General features: G+C 49.5%; 1 protein-coding gene across 2 annotated transcripts in view; it reads left to right on the forward strand.

The window, feature by feature from the left end:
- SSH2 (slingshot protein phosphatase 2) overlaps positions 1-26634 on the forward strand; it is a 99890-nt gene that overhangs the window by 43239 nt on the left and 30017 nt on the right. The window contains exons 1-3 of one of the 2 annotated variants that reach the window (XM_086763446.1): positions 2184-2288; positions 20590-20693; positions 25452-25516. In XM_086763446.1, coding sequence (XP_086619572.1) covers positions 2233-2288; positions 20590-20693; positions 25452-25516 — 225 coding nt within the window. In that variant the 5' untranslated portion in view covers positions 2184-2232. Of the gene's footprint in view, positions 1-2183; positions 2289-20589; positions 20694-25451; positions 25517-26634 lie in introns of those variants that run through there. The other variant, XM_086763445.1, reaches the window with a different exon arrangement.

The following is a 26634-nucleotide window of genomic DNA, read 5'->3' on the forward strand; positions in this document are numbered from 1 at the left end:
GGAGCAGTTTCTTGGCTGCCTTGTGACCTGCTGCCTCCAGCTCCGTCTCGCTGTCCACCCTCTCGAAGCCCCTTTTTTCTGCCTGCTCCTTGCTCCTGCGTGCCGAGAGATTGGGTTATTGGGTCGATACTTTTGCTCGTGCCTAAATGTAGGGTGAAACTTTGACAGAGAAATAGGGTTGTCCCTTAAGTCTGATTTTAAAAAGCAGGATATGAAAATAACACATGGCGTACAGTGGGAACTGAAGTGCCAGTCTCACTAACAAGTAGCCTGGAGGCAGTGTCAGTCTCAGGCTGATATTTCAATCCGTGTGGCAACAAAAACATTCGCATACCTTTTATTAGCGCAGCTTTCAATACATGAACTTATTTAAGGATTTCCTACTCCTGTTTTCTAAAGGTTCAAAAACACTGGGATATTTCTGTCGTCGCTTCGTCTCCTACCATATGGAGATGCAGTGCCTGATTGTATTAATCCAGGACTAATTAATTTAGAAATCTATTATCCATATGCTATGAGTAGCTGCTTTAAGAGTATTGCTTGCAGTTAATCACTGCACTTCTTTTTAGCGGTTTTTAAGGGCTTGCCTTTGTCATGTTAGCTGCATGTAAGAAATCTGACATCTGTCTGGGTGGTATCTCAGTGCATTTAGTCTCCTACAATGGAATAAAGCCCTTAAGTTATTAATTAGAACAGAACAGAAGTTCTGGGTTTGTTTTTCAGTCTGTGAATGTGTGGTATGTGTTACTACTGAGTAAGAGGTTCTTGCCAGTCTCTTGACCTCTGGAAGGATTGAGTTACCCTCCATTTCTCTAATGTCCTGATTTTTCCATTGCTTCTTGCAACTGACTTCATTTCTGCCTAACAAAATGATTTTTTTTTTGGCACTGCAGCAAGCTGGCACTGCATTTTCTTTACAGCTGTGAGGAACCATTACCAGAGATGTGCTCTTGGCCATGTAAGATGACATTGCTTAAATTAATGCAACCAAACCATATTCTAGCAAAACCTGCAGAATCACAAATTCTGCTGCTTTGTCCTTTTTTCTGTGGAAAGCGGGGATGGTTGAGACCTTTCAGAGAAGTGCTTCTCTTGCTCCTGTGAAGTCTCAGACCCAAAGCAGTTGCCATCACTCTCATTTTTTTTTTTAAACCCTTCTCTTCTCTGAAAGTTTTAGCTAATAGTTGGAAACAAGTCCTAGATGAAGCTTTCTTTTGGCTTCTAGCTCTGCTGTCTGATCCTAGGGGTGGTTCTGCAGTATTTTTTTGCTATTGAGTAGGTGTCATCAGTAAGTACGTGTGTTTAATTTCATCTTGTGCCTTGTTACTGGGTCTGAGCATGTACCATCCACACCAGACGACTTAGGAACAGTATCTTATTTGTGTCCCTCCGTGCTGGGATGTCCAGCATTCCTAAGGGAAACAGAAAACTGAGCAAGCTTCCAAGGTTTCTGGGTTGGTTTTCTGCGCTCCGTAGTTGAACAGCGTGCTCCCTGTCAGGGCTGGAGGGGACGGGTTCTGCTTTGGGGTGTCCTGCGTGCAGGGCTGGACGGGGCGAGCTGCCCCCCGGTTCTCCCGAGTGGAAAGCTCCATTGAAGTTTCCCTTGTGCTGTAACATCGGAATTCCCAGCAGCCCGAGAACAAGATTTTTGTTGTAAAGAACTTCCTTTCTTCCTTTTCTCCCGAGGGGGCGATGGAGCTGGAGATGAAATGGCTCGGAGAGGCAGCTGCTGCCCTTCTCCTTTGGCAGAAAACGAGTTGTCAAGTCTCTGCGTATGAAAGTTATTGCCAAAAACCGGTCACCCCCGCCCCACGTCTCCTGCAGGAGAGAAATTAAGGTCGTTTCCCGAGCCCCCGCGCTGGCGCTGCCTGCTTTTTCTAAAAAAAATCTTTTGATGCGCGGCTTCAAAACGTAGCGACGGAGTGTGCAGCCTCCCCGGCTTCTCTGGCTTGGATCTCCGGGGGGGGAAAGGGGAAAAGAAAGGGGGAAAAGGACCAAAAAAAAGCCGCGCAGGGCGGCATCCCCCCCGTCCCCCTCTCCGGGGGAAGCAGCGGGCGAATCCCGGCCGGTAGCGCCACGTGCGGGCTGGGGGCGGGGCCAGGGGCGGGGCCCGAGTCCGGGGGCGGGGCCGCTCCTGCGCACTCGGCGGGGGGGGGGGAGCGGCGGGGCAGAGCGGCGGCGGCTCCGCTCGCCGTGCCGCGGGGCAGGGCGGCCGCCTCGGCGGGAGCCGCGATGATCCCCTACTTCTCCGACAACGCCGTCATCTCGCAGGGCACCATCGCCCAGCTGTGAGTACCGGCAGCGACCCGCGCCGCCTTCCCCGCACCCCGCGTCCCGTCCCGCCGCTCCCAACGGCCGCCCGCGCTGCGCGTTCCCCCGCTCTCGGTGACCGGTTCCGCCGGCAAATTTCCTTCGGGCAAACTTTGGTCGGGTACCGCAGCCGGGAGGCGACCCGCGGGAGCGGGGCTGCGCGGGGCGGGGGGGGGGCGGCACCGGCACCGCAGGGCTGATTTGCCTTTTTTTGTTGTTTGTTTCTTCTTTTTTTTTTTTTTTTTTTTTTCTTTGCTACAAAACCTCCGGATCCCGTCCGAGCGCTCCGCTCAGCGGCTGCTCGCGGGAGCTGGGGGCTGCGGGGTCGGCGCTGCGGGACGCTGCGGGACGCTGCCCCCCCACGCGGACTCGCCGCCGGGCTGCGTGCGGGCAGTGCGGGACCGGCCTCCCGCGACCGGCTGCCCTGGCCCCTCTGCTCTGAAAGCAGCGATTAACCCCTTGAATTGATCTCGTTTGGGCTTATCGCAAGGTGGCTGCGGATTTGGGATTAGTTTTGGGGGTTTTGGGGTTTTTTTTCCGGGACTGAGACCCGAGCTGGCTCAGATTTTAAGCGCTGTCCGTCTCGGGCAGCTCTAAAGTGCGGAGCAAGTGTCTCTGTGCCACCTGGAAAATCATTTTCTCCAGCTGCACGTCCCCCTTTGAAATGCAGATACAAATAATCATTTAATTTGTAGACAATTAACAGCGAGCGCCCGACTTGTGGAGTTTGGCTGGAGGATTAAGGAGAGGAGTGGCTGCTGGGGGTGCTAGATAAGGCTGCGAGAGAGACGCTGTGGTCTAGCAGTGCTTGATATTACTTTAAAGAAGCCAACGGCTGTTCCATCTCCTGGAAACATCATGAAAGGCTTAAAGCTGGTGGGAGAAAACGCTGGGTCCCACCTGGAACTGTCGTCTTGGTCGCAAGGAGCTCCTGCTAGAAGTTCAGCTGCCTTGCACCTACGAGGTGTTCAGCAGATATCTCTGCTTGTGCTTGATATGGAAATAAGTCCCCAGGCTCTGGCCTCTCTTTTGAGCGTTAGCAATCACTGCTGCAGTTGGTAATCAGTTCAGTTAAGTCTCTCGGAGCCTTTCATACTCGACCCAAAATGCTTGTAATTAGTAATTTCCCCCCCGCCCCCGCTCACTGTGTTGCCTGTAAACATGACTGCTTTCCCTGCCGTGGCTGGTAGCATAGGTTTAGCAGCGACACACCTGAACTGGTGTGCGGAAGCGAGAACGCGAATCGGGTACCCCCAGGGCTTTGGGAAGCAGCAGTAATCCTGGAATTGTGGGGGAAAAAAAAAAAAAAAACCCGAACCCCAGCCTGCTGTAGGCTGAAACATTTCCTTACGGTTCAAGACGATTTACCAAGCTATATCAGGTAGCTAGGTAACAATTAAAGTGCTTTTACGATGTTTGTTTTATACACTGCTCAAACACTTCACCCACAGCCTGAGACTGTACGGAAAGGGATCAAAAGAAAGAGGAAGCACGGCTCGTCTCTGCGCCCTCCGTCGCCGGTCGCCCTGCGCTCCTGTGTCTGGTAGTAGTTTAAATTGCCACTTGGCTGGAAGGCCCGCCCTTTCCTTTTCTGGAGAGAGAGATAACCGAGTTATCAGAGGAGCTTACGCTGTCTTTCGCATCCTGGAAGGAAAGATTAATAAGCGTGAGAATGACGGAGCTTTTGGCCCACGCATAAATGTTCGCACAGGGCTGAGCGCTGGATGAGTGTTTGGTGGCGTTCTCAATCAGGACGGTGCTGTGGCTTTCGGGCTGGCATAATGAAGACCCGTTTTAAAGTTTATACTCTTAATTACAAGTTCACAAAGGCTGATTAATATTGGATGTCCTTATTTCATTGTGGGCAAGATCTAAAAATCCAGATTTTGTTGTTTTACTGTGTTCTCTCTGGAGTGGGAAGCGCAATGGTGACCCAAATATTATCAGAAACGTCTGTTTCAGGGTATTTTTTAGGAGATGTATTTGGCTGATCAGCTCTGACTTTCAGAGATCAGCAGAAAATGCTCTTGCGTTGACGCTTTTCGGCAGTGATGTAGTCAGCTGCTCCGGGTCTAATTCATTTCAGGTTCACAAGGATTCAAATAATGTCCGAGAGACTTGTGTTGATCGAAATGCTCAGAATTTATAGTTGTAACTCGTTCCAGAAGGTCTTGCTACTCTCATTGAACCTAGTGGGAATCCTGCTGATTTAGTAGTTTATTTGTGTGCAGGATTCAAAATTTACTTTGGTCTACTAAAACTCTGAGGCAGCTGATGGAAGGATAGAAAGAAAAAAACCCAAAACTTCTGACAGTCTGCAAATAGCGAAGAATTTTTCCCAGAAGAAACCTGGAGAAATAGCCATCGCTCCGTTCTTCCTGCCTGCGAGTCGCTTCCTCTGCCTCTGGCCAAGTTTTAGGTACCTCATTCATCGTTGGTGCCCCTCAAGTGTTTTTTCCGTGTCCCGGTGATAATGCCAGATTCCTCTGTCACTTGGTTTTCCTCTTTACCTCGGTAGCAAAGAACGATTATCCAGCAATCAGGGCGCTCGCTTGGGATTTGGGAAGACCCGGCTCTCGCTCCCTGCTGCGCCCCATCCTTCCTGTGCGAGCGGGGCCTGGAGATGCAGATGGATGCTTATCCTTTCTTTTCGACCGGAGAATTGACCGTCTAGCTTTGGTACCCGCGCTCCCCTGGTGTTTTTGTGCAATTTTGGAGTGTTTAAATACTCTTGTCTCTGCCTCAGCTTCCTTTCTGCAAAGCAGCAGCAAGGTTCTCCCCGGGCTCGCGCTGAGCACGTGTTGAAGCGCTCCGATGCTGTTTACTATTTCATCCTCCAACACTTTGGGAGCCAGATGGATCTAAAAACGTGAATATGCTTGCTGCTTTCCATGGTTCTCGTACTTGCTTTGTACCAGGCTGTTTTCTATTATAAGATGTTAACTGATAGTTTTTATAAGTATTTTAAACTTTGGAGAAGAAAAAAAAAAAAAAAGGAGCTAGAATAGAGAGTTTCTTCACAGTGTTGTGAGTGTATCTTGGAGCTCTTAAAAAACCCAAAACAAACAAAAAAAAAACCCCAAAATTTTAAAACCCAGAAGTTACACAATTATTTTCAGCAAAAGGTTAAAGGTAGCCACGAAACGTTTTTACAGTCTTGGCTTAGCAGGTTCTTGCTCTCTCACATAATCCGTTTTCTTGTAAGTGACAGCTCTTCTTCTGCGGAGTGTGAAGAAACAAGGCTTTCCAATGTAAGAGGAAGTTACGGGCTGTGCAGGTAATTACAAGCTGTACGCCAAATTACAACACCGGGTCATTTGGGCTCATTGTATTGCCGCCTCCGTGCCGCAACCTGTCTCTGCGCCCGGCCTGCCTTGGCCCTTGTCCTCCCCCGCCCCTTTCCTTTACCGTTGTCATGCGGCCGCGGCCTCAATGCTGGGAAATTTCATGACCATCTAATTTCAAATTACGCCAAGTCAGAAACTGAGGCGTGTGGCTGCTGCCGCCGTTGTTTGGAGAGCTGCTGATTTATTTATTTATCATCTAGGAAACCTCACAAGCTTTTATCTGCTCACAATGTTATTGCTGCCAAAAACCTTGACCGTTCACCAGTTAGCCCTCGCTCCTCCAAGCAACATCTTATTGGAAATCTTTAATTGCCTCTGTGCCATCGTAAGTGCTGTGGCTTTGTGAGTGTTCTACTGTTGTGCTGAGAGTCGATGATATTTAAGAGTTGATGAGGAGATGCTTGGAAACAGCTGCTCGAAAGCCTGGAAGATCAGCAGAGTGATTCCAGTGACCTCTGTCTGCTCCAGTTGAAGTTGCCTTCTGAGCTGGGGCTTGCTCTGGTTGGAAGTGCTTGGGATATGGAAACAAGATGATCAGCTCTCCATCTCTTGGAGAGGACCCGTACGCGCTGTAGCGGTGCTGTTTTCCACCTAAGTGTGCATTACGTGCTCGGGGTTTGTGTCACTGCAGAAGACGGCCTCCTGCTCCATCAAGGACACGATGAGAACGTGCAGGCAGGGGAGCCTGACCCCGTACCCTTCCTGCCCACCCCTCCGCGCGGCTGAGCTCCCCCGGCACGCTGGATGGGCTTCCTGTTGACGGAGCGGAGTCATCGGGGATTTCTCATCCTTTTTTATTTCTTTGCTGATTGCGATAACGCAAACGCAATGTGTGAAAGACCTCTTACTGCCCACTCGTGATGAAAAACTCTATGCAAATGCGCTGTGGTAGCAGGGTAAAAGTAGTATGCGGTGCGCTCCAGAGTTGATCATTAACTAAGCCAGCGCTGTATTGTTCATAACTACTTTTCCTGTTTGGCTTTTCCTTTTATTCCCCTGGAAGCTGTGGCTATTTGTCTCACCGATCCTTCCTGGTAGGGGGTTGGAAGAGAGAACAGAGGTGGTTATCGGAGGTAAAATCAAAACTGGAGCAGCAAACGAGTGTTTCAAGGACAAACCCCCCACACCACCGCCCGTTTTTAAGCAGTGTGTTTTAGGAAGCCCACGCTGCTGGGTTGCCAAGTTCAGGTTTGAAAAAGCTGTGAGCGGTTAGAGGTTGCCTCTGAGATTCTGTATTTTCTTGAAACTTCTGCAGATGTTTCTGTCTCTGGAAATGCTTGGAATTTTTCTAAAGACTACAAAGCAGAAGGACCCAAGTGAAGATTATCAGCAGAAAGGGACCTTTTGGGGCCGGTGAATAGGCTGGCTGGGATTTTTTTGCAGGACCATACTTCCTTGTACCTTTATCAGGGAGCCCCTGGCTAAAATATTACTTCATTGTTTTTTAAACAACTTCAGGCTAACTTTCTGGAAATGTTGCTTCTCACTAGTGTTTGTGGGGTCAGAGAAAGTTTAAAATGCTGCATCCCGCTCTGCGATGGGCTCTGAAGAGTTGCTGTCTCTTCTGCATCAGTCTGACAAACATCATTTAAATTATCAGCCCGTGTGGGCTTAAAACCAGTTCAGCAAATATTTTTTCCCCAGTGTAGTGAATGTGATGTGTACAGAGCAAATCTGCAACTTGAGTTTCCAGCCGTGGTGTTTTGTAGCAGCTGGCTGAAGACTTATTTCCACAAACACATGGACTAGAACTCGCTCCTGAGTCGTTAATTCTGAGTGCTTGTGGTTTTGCTGAAGTGTGTGGAAGACGCCGCTTTGCTGTGCGTACGCGCCTGGGCCGGAGCTTTAGTTCAGCAGCTTGGGAGGTAACGGGAGAGCGGCCATAACGGTTCTGTAGGCACCTGTAGCCGTGGTGTGTAGGATTAACCCAGTGTTTTGTGGCAGAGAAGCCTTCTGGTTCAGGGATATCGAGCGGCCCGCAACTGGGAGGCTGGGGAAAAGAAGAACCTGTGGAGGTGAATGATGAAATCGGGCCGTACCCCAGCGCTCGCGAAGGCTGGGGACGGTACAGGAATGCAGCTCCTGAGATGTCCGTGTAGGGTCGGCACTTCTTGGCATTGGCAGCCTCTCAAATTTGGGCATTTCTAGGTATATTCAGACCATGGGCTCCTCGTTGAGTGCATTTTCCTGTTTATCCTGCACTTATCTGGCCCTCATCAACATCGTGTTCGGCCGGTTGGGGTCTGTGGGTTGATTTGCCGTAAGCCATTTAAGAAGTACGCTTTTTCTGAAAACACCTTTGTTCCAAGTAGGCTAAATCCACAGACTGCTGAACCATAAATGATTTAGTCCTTTCTTTTAAACAAATGATCTTTGTCACTTAGTAGTGAAGGTCTTAGTTGGTTCACACACTTCTCACAATGGCTTAACGAGGCCCATGTTGTCCCACCAGTCTAGGCTTTCTCCTGCCTGTGATCTCCTCCGTAATTCCGCGGTTCCATGGGAATTTTGCAGTACAGCTTTTGCGGAGGCACAGAGACAAATCGGAGTAAGTTCATCCCTTGGTCCAGCGCTGTCTCAAAGTGCCCAGGATGGGTAAGGACCCCTGCAGAGGACGGCTGAGATGAATTGAGCATAGAATTGTCTACCCCCGTGAGCAGCCGTCACCTGCTCCGCATTTGCCTCACCCCTGGTTTAGAAATCCCGTGTAACCACGTATAACGAACTGTGCTGTATTTCCTCTCTTCCTGTGCTTTGTTCATCAGCGTGAAGAGAACAAATTTGCTGGTCTGAGCCTCTTGTCACCCTGCAGCCTCTGTTCTTGGTGTCCTGATGGGATGCTTTGTCTTGGCTTGACCACCTCTAGCTCGTGGGCAGCCATGTTCTGGGTGTGTGGCTGGTGAGACTCCAAATGGCAAGTGGGACTGGAGAAGAATCTTTTTCATTAGCAAACGATAGATTATGAGCTGGAAAAGCTAAATTTAAGGGAGAACTTCGTTTGCACAAAGGTACAGATGGGAAAAGCTATCATTGGTCTTACCTTTGTCTTCTAAAACTTCATCTGTTGGTCTTCTGCTTGCTTTTTGGAACTTGATGCTGGATTAAAATGAGCCCAGAATTGTGGCGTTTTATAAGGCTTGTTGTGTGGTGGTGTGTGAAGAGTTTGTCTTGTTTGTTTTTTGTTGTTATTGTTAGGGTTGTTGGTTCTTGGTTTTTTTTTTTTTCTTTGTTTGCTTTGAAAAGGAGATGGAGAAATCAAAAAACAAATGCAAAGTGGAGCAGCTGCATTCCTCTGTGTGTTGCAAGGACTGAAAGCCAGTTAGTCTAAATAAAAACAAATAATTTGTCAGCACCATTTCTACCCCTCCTGTTGTTTTGCCACGATGAGAAAGTTGTAAGAAAGCAAACAGAGGAATATTCATGTGCCTCGTTAACAAGCCGCGGTGACGAGCGCAGAACAAACATCCGTCCGGAGTTACGCGAAGGTCCGTCCGGAGTTACGCGAAGGTCCGTCCGGCGTGCGCGCGGGCCGGTGCCTGTTGCTGCGCTGTCCCGCTGTCGGATGGATGTCGGGGTGGTTAGGTGAGGCGAAAACTCGCGTTTCGGAGAGCAGCGTCCGCTCAGCGCGACGTGAGGGAGATGGGGCAGGACGTCGCTCGGTTTCCCGGCACGGTGACCACAGCAAAACCTTGACACCTCCATAGTGTTGCTTTTTTGTCCTTAGTTCCTTCGAGTACGTACTGAAATGTTTTATGAGAGGCTCTTTAGCTTGAAATTAAACAAATAATTATCTATTCTAGAGCCTTTTAAAAAGACATTTAAGAGCCTTTTCCCTAAAGTGCTCTCTGCTCTTGTTAGAGGCTCCCCTGGGGTCTGTGATGCTCGTGGTGTTTAGTATTCCGTTGGTCTTTCTTCTTCAATGTGTGGTTTTTAAAGGGGTTTGCATGCTTTAGGAAATACCAAGACCTGAGTTAACCACTGAAAATCTGCTGCCAAACTACTTAAAGTGCTAATTCTGATGAAATACAGCACCTGATTTTTGCAGGGATAAACACATCTGGAATCTCTACTTTTCAGAGTTCAAGCTCTTGTAAAATAAAACTTTATTTAATGTGTTTCCAGTCTGAGTCTTAGTCAGCAAAACTTTGCAGGGTTTTTATGTTGAATTAGAAACGCCTTAAAATGCATTTTGGAGTTAAGCACTGACATCTCCTGTAGCTGAAAGTCACTTTACGGTGCTGGAAGAGTAGGTTAATTTGCAGCTGTACTGAGGAATTACAAGTGCAAAACTGCAGCCTGATGCTTCAAGATGTTCGTTGCTGTGTTTCCTTTTATTTGCTTTTTTTTTTTTTGTGAGCAGATATAATGAAGAGGGGATGCTTCAGATGGTACTGCTTTTATTTAAAGTATCTGTATAAAAACACTGCAATGCTTAGGAACAGTTTGAAGAAGTTCACTTGTCTGCTACTTGGAAATCTCCAGGTTCCTTTCGCCTCTCGGGCTCCCTTCGTTTCAGCCTTCACTGAAGTTGGGAGATGCTGCGGCGGTGTTAGGCATCCCACAGTCTGTCAGCTTCTGTTTAAAGTGGTGTATGGTGAGTGATTAATGGAAATTATTTCGGGAATAAAGGACTCCCGGTAAGCTGATCCTATTCAGAGAGCCAAAAGAAAAAGCAGAGTCACAAGGGATGTTGTCTCCGGGAAGAACGTGCTGCATCCGCGGGGGGGAAGAGTTGGATTGGAAAGTGATGCTGAGTCTGCATTTTGAAATGCATCATAATTATATCTCGTGATCTGGTTTGGAGAGCTTTTCCTGATGGCTCCGGAGGCTGATTGTCACTTACGCCAGCAGAACGGTGGAGTGCTCTTCGTGGCTTCCGCCGGGGTAGGGGTGCGGTACGGGGCAGAGCTCTGGGCGCCGGTGGAGGAGGCAGCGTGTCGGCTGTCCGTACAGGCTGGGTTACCCGCTTCCCTGCTGCGCTGGGTCAGTTCGCCCACAGTGATGCTGTACTTCTTTGGTTTACAGCTTTAAATTGAACCTGAAGTTTGTATTAACTTTGCTTACACTAAGGACTGTCCTTCTAAGTGTTGCCTTGGATTGAAAAGACACAGAACCTATAAAACTATTCCAATTATAAAATGTTTCCGATCCTTCATTTTGATGTTTTCTCACTATTAACTGATTACAATTTGAAATTATTATTTACAGCCACGTTAAAGTTTGTATTCCCTTAATTGTGGCTTTGCTGTTGTGTAAAATGAAGTCACTGGCGTACTTGCGAGGGCGAGCAGATCGATAGCCCGGGTCTGGCCGAATCAGCACAACAGGTAAAGCTCCCTGCGACTTCCAATTCCAAATCAAAACCTATTGAAAGAAATCTGGCACGTGGCTGCTCTCTCCGAAACAGTTCACAAAGCACCTCGCGTTGCTGGTTGCGGCTGACTGTCCTTTTTCCTCATCTGAAGGGACAGTCAGTCCTAAACTGGTTTTACTGTTCCTGCTGGAAGCTGTCACTTGGGGATCAAATAGCCCTCGTGCATGGGGCGGCTGCAATAAGAACGAGGGAAAATGGAAAGTGCTGAGTGCTGCAGAAGTTAAAATACTGAACAAATAACTTCCTTCTTTTTTTTTTTTTTTTACGAGTCAAATCCAACAGCCTCTTGATGATTTTTGATGCTTTTGGTAAACAAGCATCTGCTTCTTTTTAGCGCAGAGGAAAAGGCTTATTATTCAGCGTTGGTTTCTTTGTGCGGAGACAGAGTGGTCCTTGTTTTGGTGCTCTATTTACAGGGGTCCATTAATGTATTTACTGAGGGCAGGCAAGGAGGCTGCGAGCAGAGCCAGGCCACTTTCCCCAGCGTAGTTCCTCCATCCCGTGCCCCGCTCTGGGTGTCGGGGCGGTTGCAGAGCCAAGTCCTGGCACGGCGCCGCTTCCCGAGGCGACGGGACCTCTGCTGTCCGGGTTAGGGTTGGGGCAGGACCTCTGCTCTCCGGTGCTCCACCGTCACCAGCAAAAGAAGCGACGGAGCAACATCCTCCTTGACCTGCCCGCGCCCAGGCCGTGGCTGCCCCTGCTCTGCTCTTTTCCGACTCTGCCAGACTGGGCTCAAGCGTGTGGGGCTGCGTTGGGAGCACGGGGTGCCCCGCTTTGCCCGGGTGCCAGGGCGCTTGCCAGCTCCTGGTCAGGCTGTCCCCGTCCTGGGGAGACGGCCAGCGCTGGCGGGGATTCAGGCAAGTCAGTGGTCTCCTTCCATCTTTAAAATGCTGGGCATATTTTGTCTAAATATAGGTGCCCCCGGGCTTGGCCGGGGCGGGAGGGACAGTATGTTGACCTTAGCGTGTCTCCTGTGACTTGCGTTACAGTCGTATTTAAAGCCCCATGTGGGGTTCGTCTCGCGGGGCGCTGCCAGTCAGGCCAAACTTGGTCAGGTCTGCGACAGCGGTGAATCATGCACGTGCTGGGAGATGGGAGTCAAACCAGTTATAAACCATCCTCTCTTAAACATACACAGGTAGCGGGGAGACCTTTCAGGCTTGCTGGCGGCTAACGAACTGCTCGAGGACGTGTCCGCCGTTGCTTAAGGTTTATAAAGAAATGCGCTGTGTGTGAAGGCAACGCCTTCAAACTCTGGTGGCAGAGGAGATCGTTGTGTGGTTTCAAGATGATCAGCATGCGCTGTGTTAATTCCGAGGGGAGACACGATAAGTACACGTCAATCAGGGCTGTTCTTCCTGAAGATAACTAACCGAAAACCTGGGGTTTTTGATCTGATTCTTGATGTGATAGATTCTCCGTGTGAACTTTTCTCACGTTGATTAAAGTTGGGTTTTTTAAGAACATATTTCTGAAAGCATTTTGTTCACGCCACAGCGGCTGGCTGATTTTGGACAGACTGAGCTGGTAGGAGCGCGGCACGCGGGGGTGAAAGGCTGCGGGGCGCTCCCCTGGGTGTCCGTGTCCTGCTCTGTGAACCCGCTGGTACGCGCTGAGGTCTGTGGGTGTTTGAACAGCGTATAGCGCAAGAGGAATGCCGTGGAGCTCTTTAATCTGGGAATGTCTTGACTTGGAGACCTGGAAGCCTTTGGGGACTATCATGTAAAACAAATTCCTTTCACGATCTCGCTTCCGGTCTGGATCTCTTGCTTTAAAAAAAAGTGCATAGAATCAAGTTTCTTCTGCAAACACAAAGTGCCCGGATTCCTTAATGAGCATCCTAATTGTGTCAGCCGCCCCCTTTTAGTACGTGAACCGCCGTGCTGGGGTTGTAGACAGAATGATTTTTTGCATCTCTTCGATCACGAATTCCGGAGCACGTCAGAGCTTGGTTTGCACAACTTGTTTTGCTGTTGCTTTTTGGAATATTTTTCTTTCTCTCTGCTGGGTCCTCTGAAGGCCGACTGTGGGCCATCCAGCACGTGGCTCGCTGGGGCTCCCTCGCTGTTGTATGGCAAGGTGGACAGGCAGTAAAGTGTGGGGTGGTTTTGGTTTTTTGTTTTGTTTTGTTTTGTTTTTTCCTGTGTGCTGTGTGGGAAATGAGTACGTTTCAGTGTGTGATAGCTTGCATCCCTCCTTGCACAACTCTCTTGTCCACGGTGAATCATACAGTCTGCACCCAAGTTCCTGTTCCTGGAAATAAATCATTACCTGGCGATCCGGGCTACAGCGGGGCGTCCCAGCCGACGCCGCGTTTCGGCAGCCGCAGCGGCGCTGTGATTCAGCGCGCCTCGCTCGCCCCGGCCTCGGCGCGAGGACGTTTGCTCGCTCTCTCAGCCGCTGCTCCGGGGCTGCCGAGCGCTGGCGGGAGGCGATGGGGACGGGGCTGGGCGGCGAGGTGACACGGGGAGGGTCGCGCGCGCGTTGCTGTGTGAGCACGCCTTCGGCAGCAGCCCCGTGAAACGTGACGGAGCCATCAGCAGCGGGCACGGGCGCAGAGATGGGTGGGAAGGCAGCGCTTGGCTCGCGGCGCTCGCTCCGCCGGACGCGCTGGTGAGGAGGCGGCCGACGCCTGTGCGGTGCCTGCGGTGCCGTTGATTTAGGAGTTTGTACGGTGCTGAGCTGGTTCATTCGTAGGCCAGGGTACAAGGGGAATGGGAAACCCGCGCAGGCTTTGACTTTTGTCAGATATAATAAAATGTCTTCTGGACTTCAGCTTAAAACCCAGTCTGCTTTCCTCTGCCTGTAACAAATAAATCCCAGGCCTGCCTAGGAGGGAATACACTTGACAGGAGTCCAGAGGTCGGCTCGCTGCCGCAGAGCGGTGCTCAGGGCACCAGGAGGCAGAGGAATGCTGCAGGTGGTGGTGGTTCTCTTCGGCACAGTGCAGACCCGTGGCAGCTGCGTGGGCTGCAAACTTTGGCTGCAAACAGCAGCTGTCACTGCTCCCCTTGCTGGCAGCATCTCTGGCAGGGATGAGTTTCTCAGCCCAGAGCTGTCGTCTTCTGTGCCATCTCCAAAGGATGCCGCTGCTCTCGCCAGCGTACCCAGGCTGCCCGAGCTGCTTTGGCTCTGAAGTTTGCAAAATGGTTTCAGTTCAAATGATCCTGTTTGCCACCAGGATCCACCGTCAGGACTCAAACGATCAGGAGCACTGATGATCTGTGTGCCTGGTGGGTTTTTTCCAGTAGTAGACCGTGGACTCCCTAGGGTGTTGAGTGGGCGTCAGCGCTCCCCGCACTCTTGCTGGGTGGCCTGAGGCTGGTTAGATGCTATCTCTGAAACTGTCTGTGAGCGGGGTTGTTTTGTGCATCTGAAGGGATTGCTCTTTGCTTGCAGACACAAGTGTGCTCATCACTGCTCCCTTTCTCACGTTCTGCCCTCTTCGTATTTACCATAAATTCTCTCCTCGCTTGAAGCAGGTAAAGGGAATGCCTTTAGAGTTCAGATTCACACCCATCGTCCTCACCTTTGGGTATCTTCTAGCAAACTCTAAGTTGTTCTTGTCTTAGCTCACCTCCAGCAGATGCCCATATCGGGGACCGAAGCAAGGGACGAGGCGACTTGGCTGAGGTGAGAGGGGATCGGTAGATAAAGTACGGACGAGTTGCCGTTGGCGTGGCAAATCTTGTTGTGGTCCTGCCTCTCTGTGTCGCTGCAGCTGGATTATCTCCCCTGGGAGCCCCACCTTGGAGCAGAGGAAGTGCCCGTAGACAGTTCCTTTTAAAAAAAAAAAAAAGTCACAAATGCAGATGTTGCTAAAAATGCGGTTTGCGTCAAACATCTGCGATGGTCTGGGTTCCCACGCTGTGTTTGTTTTTCTCCTTGTGCGGTTTCTTAAGTTGCAGAAGTGCTGAGAGGCAGGAGACAGCCTTTGTGGGAGAACCACTTCCCCTTTCTCTCGCTGCCCTCGATGCTGTCACCTCTGTTGACAGTGTTGGAGCCCTTTTCGGTAAGTCACTGCCCTTGTTTTGCTCCGCACTGGGTCTGTTTCTATTTTGGATATCGGAGAGGCCTGAACTTGTCTGCGTGTGCTGCCAGCTGACCCCGTTAATACAAATGTCACCGCAGAGCGATCCTGAGTTATCCTTGCCTTTTCCATTTCCCCCTTGCTGTGGTGGTTTTTTACTTCCTGGGTTTGGGTTTGGTTTTTTTTTATTAGTGACTGGTACTACTTTGTTTTACGCAGCCCTGAGATCTGGCCTCGGTGTGAGGAGAACCAGGTGCCTTCATCCCCTGCCTGGGAGCAGAGGCTTGAACTGGCAGCCAGATGTTGCTGCTCTGAATATAATTCATTAATGCTGGTGGCGGTTATTAAACCAGGTGCTTTAAAAAGTAAGCAAGGGAAATAGGGATGTTTATGGAGAAACAAACCGCAGTGAGGGTGGAAGAGTTAAGGTGCTTCTCTCAGGAGGGATGCTGGAGGTGTGTGGTGCTCTGGTCCGTGGTTTGGTGGATGCCTGTGGTGGAGCAGGTGTGACAGCCAGTTTGGGATGGGGAGCAGGAAGAGGCAGGGAAATGGCTTGAGAAGCCAAGAACTAGCAGGCAGCTCGGCCTGCCCTCCTGTCACGTTTTCCACAGCAGACACAGCTCACTGCAGTTGGAATCGCCGCTCTCGCGGGGTGGGTCCTGGCGCGCTGCGAGAGCTCGCTCTCGTGTCCCCGGCTGCCCTCCCGCCACGGCCTCGGGAACGAGCTCGGGATTGACGCCTGCTATGCCGCTGCTGCCAGCGTCGGAGTTTTGGTCTCTTTCTTGGTTTTGTCTTTTGCAGCGCGTGGATTAAAGGAGGATGATAGCCGAGCTGGCAGCTGGCTGGTGCAGTGCTGAGATGTGCGCTCCCCCCGCGGGACACCTCTGGCTGCTCGTGTTGGGGCAAAATGCTGGGGGGCTCCTGAGGGAGGAACCTGCCTTGAAACTGAAGGAAAGGAGCCGGGCACACAAGATTTTTTTTCCACTTCCTGCTAGACACCCTTCTGCAGTGTGTCTGTTCTCCGTCCTGCGCCCGGGGATGTGAGCAGCATCGCACACCCATTCGGTAGAGCGGGCTCCCAGCTGAAATCCCCATTTCCAAGGGCTTGAGCTGCTGAATGCTCCCAGTTGGTTAAACCCCAGGGCTAACTTGTGTCATTCCTTACTGCCAGACTTGCCTGCTTGCTTTCAGTCGGTGTTTCTCATTTCTTTTCTTTGCCTTTGGTCTCACGAGCCTCCGGAGAGGAAGGGTACGTCCTGCAGATGGATTGGAAACGCAAAACCCTTCCTGGCTGTGCACGGTCCTGCCTGGCAGCTTGTGTGTTTGCAGAGCTTGTGCTGGGTGGTGGTTGTGTCCCAAGAGATGCCCTTTCGGAAAACTTCCTTTTGCTCAGGAGTTGGAAGCCTCCGTGGTTACTACACAATGCTGCGGTCATGGGGAGCTGCAGCTGGAGCTGGGCTTGGCGCTGAAATCCCAGCGCAGCCTCCCAGTGCTGAGCTGGAGATGGATAACTCTGCTAGGATGCTGCTTCAGAGCGCTTTTCTGCCGGGTTCTGCCTAATAAATACCAGAGGCTGACGGAGAAACGATGCGCGCGTGTTGCTCCCGTGTGTGGCGCGGGCACGGCTGGTGAGGTGCTGACAGCGCGAGGAGGTTAGCTCCTCGCCGCGCGGAACTGTTCCTGTGTGTTGTGCCGGGGACGTGGTGGGACGACTTCTGCTGAACCTTTCGGGGGACGCTGCCAGCTCCCTCGGTCGTGCTGCTTGGCAAGTGCCCGACGAAGCGCTGGGCAGGGCGGGACAGAGCCTGCTGCACGGGAGCTGCTCCGATGAGTAAGTAGACCCGACTGGAAAGTCATCCTCAGGCTGGCAATAACTTAATTAAGTGTTTATTAGGATAAAACATTGCCAGAAGCTGTTCAGGTGCCTCTTTGCTTTCCTTGCTGTACTTCTAAGAAGGCGTTCTCGCCTTTCTTTATGAAATAGTTCCTAAAGAAGACTGCGGGGTTCCCCTCTGAGTGTTTTACATTGAGGAATGAGAATTTTTCATTGAAACCTGGTGGGTGGTGCAGATTCACCTCCTCCTAGCTGGGGGTGCGGCCCCCCCAAACCAGCAGCCCCGAGGTGGAAGGCGTCGTACGGGGGTCGTGGCAAAGCCTCAGGTGATGGATGTTATCACATCGCTTTGGCAGAGCCCACAAACCAGTAACGCTTTCTCTTGTGTCTTCCAAACAGTTTATTTGGTGTTTGTGCTTGCAGTTTATGAATGGAGCTGTGCGAGGTAACAGCTGGGAAGGCGTTCACTACTTGTTTGCCACCTGTAAGTTTTATGTGGCTCCCTGATTTTGTAGCATAGTGACGTTTCGGTATGAGCCGTGCGGTGTTTTCCTCGTGCCTGAGGAGCTCAGCCGCCGGGCAGCGAGTGGGGGGCACAGGAATGGCTCCTGGTTTGTGCTGTTGCTGCTGTTCAGACACTGGATCTCCTGAGGGAAATGCCTGTGCTTTTTGTGCAAACGGCTTTAAATGTTTTGATGATGTGCCTTATACAACTTCTACAAAATCTTTTCTGTCTGGGAGAAAAATCAGTACAAGCAGTAAATTCTGTAGTAGTCGCTTAAGTCTTCTGCTGGCGTTGGTTCTCTTCCCGGTGAGCAGTGAATCACAGATGGCACGTCACTGGTGACCTGAAGGTTGCTACTTCACCTCAGAGGTGAACGGGCTAAACATGGAGCAGAAGCTTTTTTTTCCACAGCTGTAGTGCTGAGGGTTGCTCATAGCTAATAACTCTTCCATAGGTGTATGTTCCAAGTCAGTCTTTTCCAGAAGAAAGCCGCAGTGGAGTGCAGAGGACTGATGGCGAGCTTGGTGTGCTGATAAAACACAACTCAGCTTTGTCACCTCTGCCAAGTTAGGTCCCAATCTCCTGCTCTCCTGGACTCACCTCTCCTGACCACCTTCAGTGTCTTTCAATACCCGGTCCATTTCCAGGAGATGGTTTCAAGGAGTGTTGAAGCTCCAGTAGGCTCTGGCACACCAAATTTTAGGATGTATTTCAAAGCACGGGTTACGCTTGGAGCCATCGAGCTGTCAGCAGGGTAAAATCAGTAGTGGGTAACTCGTGGAGGACGAGGCCGTTCTGTCTGCTGATCTGCTGTCCTCGCAGAGATGCTGATCTTTGCCGCGTTCTTCTGCTGTTCCGACCCCTCGTATGGGAGGTTACATCCCCTCTCCCTACCCTTACCAAGTCAAACTTGTTGCTTGTGTTTAATGGCCCAAAACAAGGCTATCCATGGCCTTAGGAGAGGAGATGGTCTCCTGGAAGGATGTCCCGGATGGGATCTGCCCACGCTTCCTTCCCGGGCGGGTGGCTGACAGCAGAGCCCTGGTGATGAGGGAAAGTGATGGAAGTGAGAAGATTTTTAACCTCCCAGCCCTCTAGCTACCCGCTGCTTTGTCCACTAAAAATAGTTGCTAAATGAGCCTTTTGGGGAAACCTCAAGCACTGGCCAAAGGATTGCTAATATGAGTTGTTGGCTTTGATAAAATTAACTACGTGAAAACTGGCTGTGAAAGTTTATTAACTACGCTGTGAAGTTAACTACCTGAAAACTGCATTCTTTCTCATCCTGTGCAGCTTGAGATTCGCTTGTCTCTGTGGTGAGATTGTAAAGGGAGGAGGAAAGAAAATTTTTTTCTATGGGAAGGGTCTGAGGAAACATCTGCGCTCAGTGTGCCCGGTGAATTTAATTGATTGTTTGTTTTAAACTTCAGCATAGGTAAAGATCTCAGATCCATTTTAATTTGGGACGAGTGGTTTTTAAAATTCTAGTTTTATTGAAACATCCAGTGCATGTTTGACATCTGGTTCAATTTTAGAAAATAGTCCTGGGAGAGATTTTGTTGGAGGGGTGCTGAGGTTATGGCAGACCGTGCAGCCTAAACGTTGGGATGTGCCGTGGGCTTAAAGAAGGTCTTTCCGATCATGTGCATCTGCTCTGCTGGAGCTGAGAAAACCTGATTTTTTTATTTTTTTTTTTTTTTATATATCACCACCAGGAAAATGGAGAGGTGCCCAGAAATGCGCTTGAGGTTAGGGGGAAATCCAGCTTTAACACAAGCTTTTGTAATTCTTGTAGCAATGAAAGCGTAGTCAGCAAAGCCTATTGTTCAAGTGGTCAACCTCAAATTATGAAAGGAGAAGATCAGAGGCGCATGCCATGCTGTGTCCTGGTTCTCGGTCAGGTTTGATTTCTCTGTGATGCTCTTGTCTTCGGTCATGCTTAGGTGTACGCCTGCCTCGGGGTGGCCGCTGAAAGGTGTCCTTGGAGCAGGGCTGCGGGCAGCAGGCAGCCTTTGCTCTTCTGCAGAGCCGTCGTAGCCGTGAGGGGTGCTGACTTGGCACGTTCTAGTGTTCACCTGTGTTTTGTAATGGAATTTCTTAAAATATATGGAGGGATTTTTGACTGGTATTATTATTTCCCGGTCCTCGTCTCCTAAAGGAAGAGAATAAATAATGAGGTTTGGTATTTGTTTAAGCAGAGAAAGGAACTGAGAAGTTCCTAGTCTCTTTCAATGGAAGAGAACAAGCCAATCTTTCTCAAGGCACAGAGCTGCGGGGTTGCACGATGCCAGGGACTCTCCCATCCTGTCTTATCGTATTCATCAACCATCCTGTTGACTGTAGAGTTGTTTCTGGCTTTCTTCAAAGCTTGTGGGACTATCTTATCAATTCTGAGAAAAGCAGGAACCCTTAGCTATGCAACAGGATGGCTTAATTGCAAAATCTGTAGTGTGTCTTGCTTTTTTCATGAGCCGCAGCATCTCTAAGAGAACTGCTGGGAGATGTGCTTAAAATATCAGCAGTTTCACAGAACTTGAGAATTCTTTACCCATTTCGACAAACCTCTCTCATGTGACTTCAGAAAGGGGGAAATTAAGGCAGTAAGTGTTGTCTGAATTCAACAGCATTGCAGTTTTGCTTTTTGTCACTCTGAGTTAATTATCATGCAACTCATAGACGGTGGTTTCATGGTTCCTTAATCTGTTATGTGCACTGATTTTCTTTTGGCTGACTGCTGAAGGGAGACATTTGTTTCTGCAGGACATCAGCTGTGCCTGAACCACAAAGCACGGGGTTAACGGGATCTGTAATTATAGAGATGAGTGGGCTCGCTGTTTTAATCGCCGTTTAGAAATGTGGATCTCTCATCTTGACTTTCAAATCGAAAATACAGCCATAGGTTAATCCCCCCGCCTGCTCGGGTTCCACCTCTGCAGGCGCAGTGGCACCGGCCGCGTGTTTTGCTTTGCAGCGTTTCTCTGTTCGTGTTGTTCTCAGTTGTGCTTTGAATGTTTGCAGTACTTACAGGGGGAACGTTCTTTACCAACAAAATAATTTGGTCTAAATTGTTCCCTTGCAGAAGAACAGAACATGCATTCAGTGCCTTGAACCTCTCCTGTTCCATTGCTTTTCTTCTTTTAAAGGCAACATTGAGTTTTCCATACTGACTGTTTGTCTCTCCCCTTGCAGCATCAGCGAAAGCTTCCTCACTGTGAAAGGTGCAGCTCTCTTCCTGCCGCGAGGAAATGGGTCCTCCACTCCCCGGGTCAGTCACAGGCGCAACAAGCACGCAGGTAACGTGTTGTGTCCCGCGGCGGAGGCTTCTCTGCTTACTCTTGTTTCTGAGCCCACCTTTCTTGGGTTCGCTCTCAGCAGGTGCCACCTGTTTCTGTTCACGCCGGGTGTCTGTAAAGCTGGACCTGCCAGTCTCAAGACCGCAATATTTAATGGTGATTTAAAAAAAAGAAGTTTCGGTACTCTCTTGTTTATCTTGCGAAATCAAACAAGTGAGTGACATCAGGGCAGCGGTCATGACATCACAGAAACTTGAAAACAACTGCTCCCTAAAATGCCACCCTATAATTTTTCTATGAGAGAGGGCCTGGAGAATTGCCACCGAAACCTTCCTGCATTGCGCTGGGAAACCTGAGGTTATGATACGGGATGAGTAATTGTCCTTCCTGTACTGAAAGTAACTGGTTATGATGGAAGAAAGGGAGGAGACTTACCTCTACATGGTGGTGAAGAAGCCTCTGAGCAAAGTCTGTGAGACTTCTCAGATGTGTAAGCAGAGTGAATAATACTGAGTCAGTCATAATTCCGCTCACTTTATCTGCTGAAAGTTTGGTTTATTTTTTTACTTTGACTGTTTGTTTGAAAAGTCAGTGTGAAAATGAAACTGGAGCATTTCAGGGTAGGTTGCTTTTCACTGTGTATATGGTGCTTACTCACTGGTGGTGTTTTACAGGGATCAGATGGTGTGTGGGGTTTCCCTTCCATTAAACAATCAGCGGGAAAAAAACAGCATTGAGACCTTCAGGCTTTTGCGTATAGGACAGAGACAGAAACAGAGAGGCTGGAGTCAACTTTCTTTGCCAAAAAGTGACCACCAAAAGATGATTTGTTTTTTTTCCAGATATAGATGTCTTTGTACTTCGATACCATCAGACTGTTGTCCAGATCTACATCTGGTGGAGTTACCTACCTGATGGCTGATCCACCTCGAACTCTGTTTACAAACATCTTACAGGAAGAGTTTCAGTCAAAAGGCAATTAATTATGTCCTTGAACTCAGACATAGTACAAGCAGAACCCAAATTGCTTTGAATGAGATGCCTTAATTACCAGTTATCAAAGGAAAATTAATTGTTCTGAAACTTAATTGAAAGCTAGCCTTTCTGGTTGAGACTGAAGTGAAATGGTCTTCAACGTGAAAGTAGAGTCCTCAGTCTTTTGAAGTTGATCTTGACCTGTCTTGGTTTTTATTCTCTTCAAAACCCTCTGTATAACTGAAGCCCGGGTCAGTTGCTGTCTCGGCTTTACCTTGCCGATGGATTTCCTTGTGAACCCATGCAGGGTGACAAACAGCTTTGAGCCTCTGGCTGCTTCGTCTGCTTGCCTACAGCTGACTTACATGAAATCTGGAGACCTTGGTGGAAAATAGCTGCTTGTCTAATCAGCCTAGAGCTTTAGAAGCCAGGTTGCCAAGAAAGCAAATCTGGTGTGTTGTAATTGCTTACAGCAAGATGTTTTGTATTCAGGAGGCTGGCTTGCCTAAGGGGTGGGATTTTTGTTCTTAGAAGACTCCTTTGATTCCTGTCTCTTCAGCTTGTGGGATGAGATTTAAGGAGGCATCAGTACTTGTCCTTTCCTCAGTTTCCCTGCTTATCAAATGATGTGAATGGTATTGTATTTTTTTTATGGTGCTTGGAGATTTCACTGAAAAGAGATCTTTGCATGAGTGTGCACCATCTTTCTGTTCTGTGAACCTATTCTAACGTACCGTATATGCCAGCAGGCCAAGACGCCACTGTGTCACTTCCCTGAGCAGAACATCTGTGCCACCAAATTAAAACAGTGATGTACAGCGTGGCTCCCAGAGGTGAACCGGCCGCTGGCAGCGAGCTGGCAGAGCCTGTGGCAAAGGAAACCTCTCTCCTTTCTTGGACTCCCATAGTCTGTGCTCAGCTTTCATTCCTGTGTGTGTCGTGACTTATCTCTGGCACACAAAATTAGAAGGGGAGTGGAGCGGACATAACTTTCCAGTATGAAATTGCAGGCTATGGATGCAGTCATGTTTCAAGCGGCTACGAGAGCATTTCCTAGGAAGGCTGACTAACTTTCCTGACCTCCCCTTCTAATCCATCAGAGGCACTAGAATCCAGCGTAAAGAGTAAATGCGTAACAGGAAATAATGAGTGTTCATACCCATTTCTTTAGTCGTGTCATCTTCAGCCGTGGAAATCATTAGCTGGCAGATTGGGTAGATAAGGTACCGGCTCTCCTCTTGCTGCGTGGTCCTGTGCCCCGTGCCAGTGGCAGGCGGGCTGTGTTCTGTACCGTGGTGGGCTCGGTTTTGCACTGGGACAATGCTGGAGGAGGCCGGCAGGATGCAGTGTCCCTGGGGCTTTTGCCGTCTCTGGGATACTGTAAATCACTTTTAAGATCCCACCCTAGCTGATGCTTTGCACCTAGCCTGCCAGCTCCAAGGAAACAAAAGCATCTGCTGGTTGCTGGACAATGGGATAGGAAGCAGCCTTGCCGTGAATGCCAGCAAAGCGGCAGCTCTTCATAGGACAGGATGTGACATCTTTGTGCTGATCCTGGCATGTTAAAACCTTTCCTTTGCTGCTTCTTAATCCAGGAAGCTTACAAAATGCCTTGTGTGTTTGGGGCTGGAAATGCTGCGAGTCGACTGAAGCCGGCTGAGGAGGCGATACTTCGCTCCCCGGCTCTGGAGCTCCCAAGGCTGGCAGGGCAGGCTGGGGGGCAGGGGGGAGTGCAGTAAACCTCCTGAGCGTGAGGGACAGTGGAGCTCCTCAACTGGGCCTTGCAGAAAGGATTGTCTTAGAAACTTCCTCTCTTTTTATGTGTTGTGATAATCCAGTGGTCCTGGTGGTGTTTTTTAAACTCTGGAAGCTTTGGCTCTTAAACAGATTCCTGATGTTGAGTTACTGGCAGCAGTAGGTGGGAAATTTGGGGAGGGAGAAGCTGAGGCATCTTTCATTTCAAGCTGCCTAAGACATGCGAATGCCTCATGAGTCAAATACTTGCTGGGCTCTTCCAGGCTGCAGGCAGATGCCACCACCTGAAGCGGAGGGACCTTTGCCTGTTGAGGTGACAGTTCTCAGCCATTTCCACCACGCCAGCAGCCGAAGCTTCCTGGAGCAGAGCAGCGTTGCCAGGATTGTGCAGTGGTGTTGGCGTGGGGAAATCCTGGCTCCCACTGCGCCCCTGGGAGGACGAGCATCCGATGGATGAGCTGGCCTTTCCTATGTTACCTATCTCCCTAAATAATTGCCGTTTAGAGAGGCACGTGCCAGCCGCTCCGGCATGGGAACAATGTCCTTGGGCAGGAAGCAGCTTCAGGTGCTTGTCACCACTGGTACTTTGTGTGTGACTTCCCTGGCGCTGCGGAGTGCCTCAGATTTTCCCACCTCCGGTTAAAAATGCCGTCCCAGGGCATTGACTCATTCTCCATGTGCTGCGGCTTGTTTCAAGGAGGAAGGAAGAAGAGAGCAGGGAATGCCGTGTCCTGCCTAGCCCACTCCGTACAAGCTCTCCGTCAGGAGAGGGGCTGCAGCAGCCCTTCGGCACTGCTGTTCTGCCAGCTGTAAAAATCATTTGGAAACCAGGTACCGTGCTCTCGCTGGGCAGCGTTCCCTTTCTTCCCCTTCCTTCCCTTTCGTAGCACTTCTGGATGCTGCCCAGTGTCCGAGATTTCCTCATTTCCGAAAGTCTGAAATAGTAGGGATTCTAGCACCAACAATAAATTGGAAAGGCAGATCAGGAAGGTTAGTCAGCCTTCCTAGGAAATGCTCTCTTGGCCACTCATGCTGAATACCTGCTCCAGCATTCGTGCTCTTCCCTGCGGAGTTGCCTAAACCCAGCTTCCCGTCTGTGGGGAGCGGGAGAGGGTGGAAGAGTAAAGGCTCCTCTTCTTGCCGGTTGTGCCACCCACCTGGCAGTCCTGCGCTTCCCTTTCTTGAGAATGCAGGTTAATTTTCCAGATAATGACTGAAAAAATAGCCTGTTGCTGGAGGTGTTATTGCTTACTGAGACCCAGAAGGTGATAACGTGCGCGTTAGCAGAGGAACTCCTGGGAGGCGTGCTGAGAAGTCAGTGCCGCAGTACCAACAGAATGGCATCTTGCTTGGCGCTCAGATGCTTGCTGCTTGAGGAACCTGGGACTCTCAGCACTTTTTAAGAAGATTTTAAAGTTACTGCGTGACTGTGAATTTTTTTTTTCTCTTTCAGTCTTCCTCGGCTTCACCAGTAAAAGTGTAGCAAGCATTTTCTAGGAAAAAAAACATGGTTGCTTGGTTATTCAGGTGGCAGTTCTCAGCCGCTTTCGAGTAGGGTTGGTACATAAGTGTGTGTGAGCATGTGCTGCTCGAGGATGGGACCGAGTCTCACTCCCAAGGGGATACTTTTGTCTAGGTGGTAGTTCTGCACTAAGTTGGTGCAAAAGAAATCACAGATTCCTGATTTGAACCGCATGGTAGAATGAGATGTTGAACTGTGGGGTGGGGTCCATTTCTACCTCGTTTGCCTTGTCTTTTAAAGGAACAAAGAGTGCTGAAACGCTTTTTACCTCTGTTAAATAGATAACAGAATTTAGCAAGAGAGAGCACGCTAACCAGAGCAGGTGAGCACAGGGAGCAAAGAGCAGCTGACTAAGAGATGGAGTTTTGTCATCCCTGAGTGGGTGGAAGTGACAACGCTCACGGTGACGTGTCGGGTTTCTTGGTGTTTGATCCGGCTGGACAGCCGGGACCTCGCATGTGATTTAAAGCTATTTTTGTGCGCTCACCTTTCCCTCTTTCCTGCAGGAGACCTCCAGCAACACCTGCAGGCCATGTTCATACTGCTCCGCCCAGAAGACAACATCAGACTGGTAAGCTGGCGTTTTGCTTATCTGCTGTTCATGAAAGTAAAGGTTAAGTTCCGCTTGACAAACACACCTATGTAACTCGTGAAAGCAGCGGTCAGTGCATGTTTGAGTGGTTTCATCAGCGAGTTTGGGGAGTCTTCTTTGCAACCACAAAGGTGAAAAGGCAACTAATTATGAAAAGCCTGCTTATTTGGTTGTTCAGTGAGACAAATTGTATGGCTAGAAGACTGCCTGTGTCTGAACCAAGTTCTGAGTACTTACACGCTCAAAAAGTACTGTAACAGTTGCCAGAGAAGCTGAGTAAGTTAGCTTGGTGTCCTCTTGAAATCAAGAGTAGGTGACTCATGTCTGACAGTGTGAACACTTGCCCTTCCACGTTAGTTCAGTTGTGTTGCTCACTCTGCTCTCCTAACTTATTGCATCCCAAAAAGCCATGACTTATCAGGAAGGAGCATGTGGGATCCCCATGTAGATATGCAGCTGTATTGAACCTTGTCTTTCTGCTTTTCTGGGTTGCTTCCTATAATGATGTAATGACAGTGAGACATTGCTGTTTATAGCATTGATGTGCTGTCCTAAAGACCTCCGGAAGCCAAAGAAGAGCAGTGAGGAATTTGTCTAGGACATGTTGAAGTGCTCTACAAGGTCATGCATGACTGCAGTGTATCTGCATCTCTCATCACTCAGTAGGCTGAAGTTTCTTTCCTGTGTTGTCTTGGTGCTTCTTAGCAACGTATGCCCAAAGTAGGACTGCCAACATCAGAAGTGTTGATCTGGCACCTCTGGTTTGCTGAATCCTCCTGAGCTGTGCTGGAGCTGGACTGACCTTATGAGTATAGCTAGGAAACAGCCAAGGAGACCATGGAATGCTTTAACTTCAGAAATGACTGCTGAAAAGAACTTGCCATCAGCAATCTTTGTAAGCAAACTTAAAGGACCTACTCCCAAACCTCATCAGGCGCACCTTGCTGTCACTAAAATGTCAGTGAAAATTATGAGCATGAGGGTTCTCAGTGCTTTTCAAAATCTGAGCCAGGGTTAGAACATTGGAAGCTATTGAACAAGTCATTGTTCAGCAATATCACTGGCTACATTGTGTGATTTGGGACAAATTAGCCTTA

This window comes from Chlamydotis macqueenii, chromosome 19 (assembly GCF_036417535.1).
Source record: "Chlamydotis macqueenii isolate bChlMac1 chromosome 19, bChlMac1.mat, whole genome shotgun sequence".
Lineage (NCBI taxonomy): Eukaryota > Metazoa > Chordata > Aves > Otidiformes > Otididae > Chlamydotis > Chlamydotis macqueenii.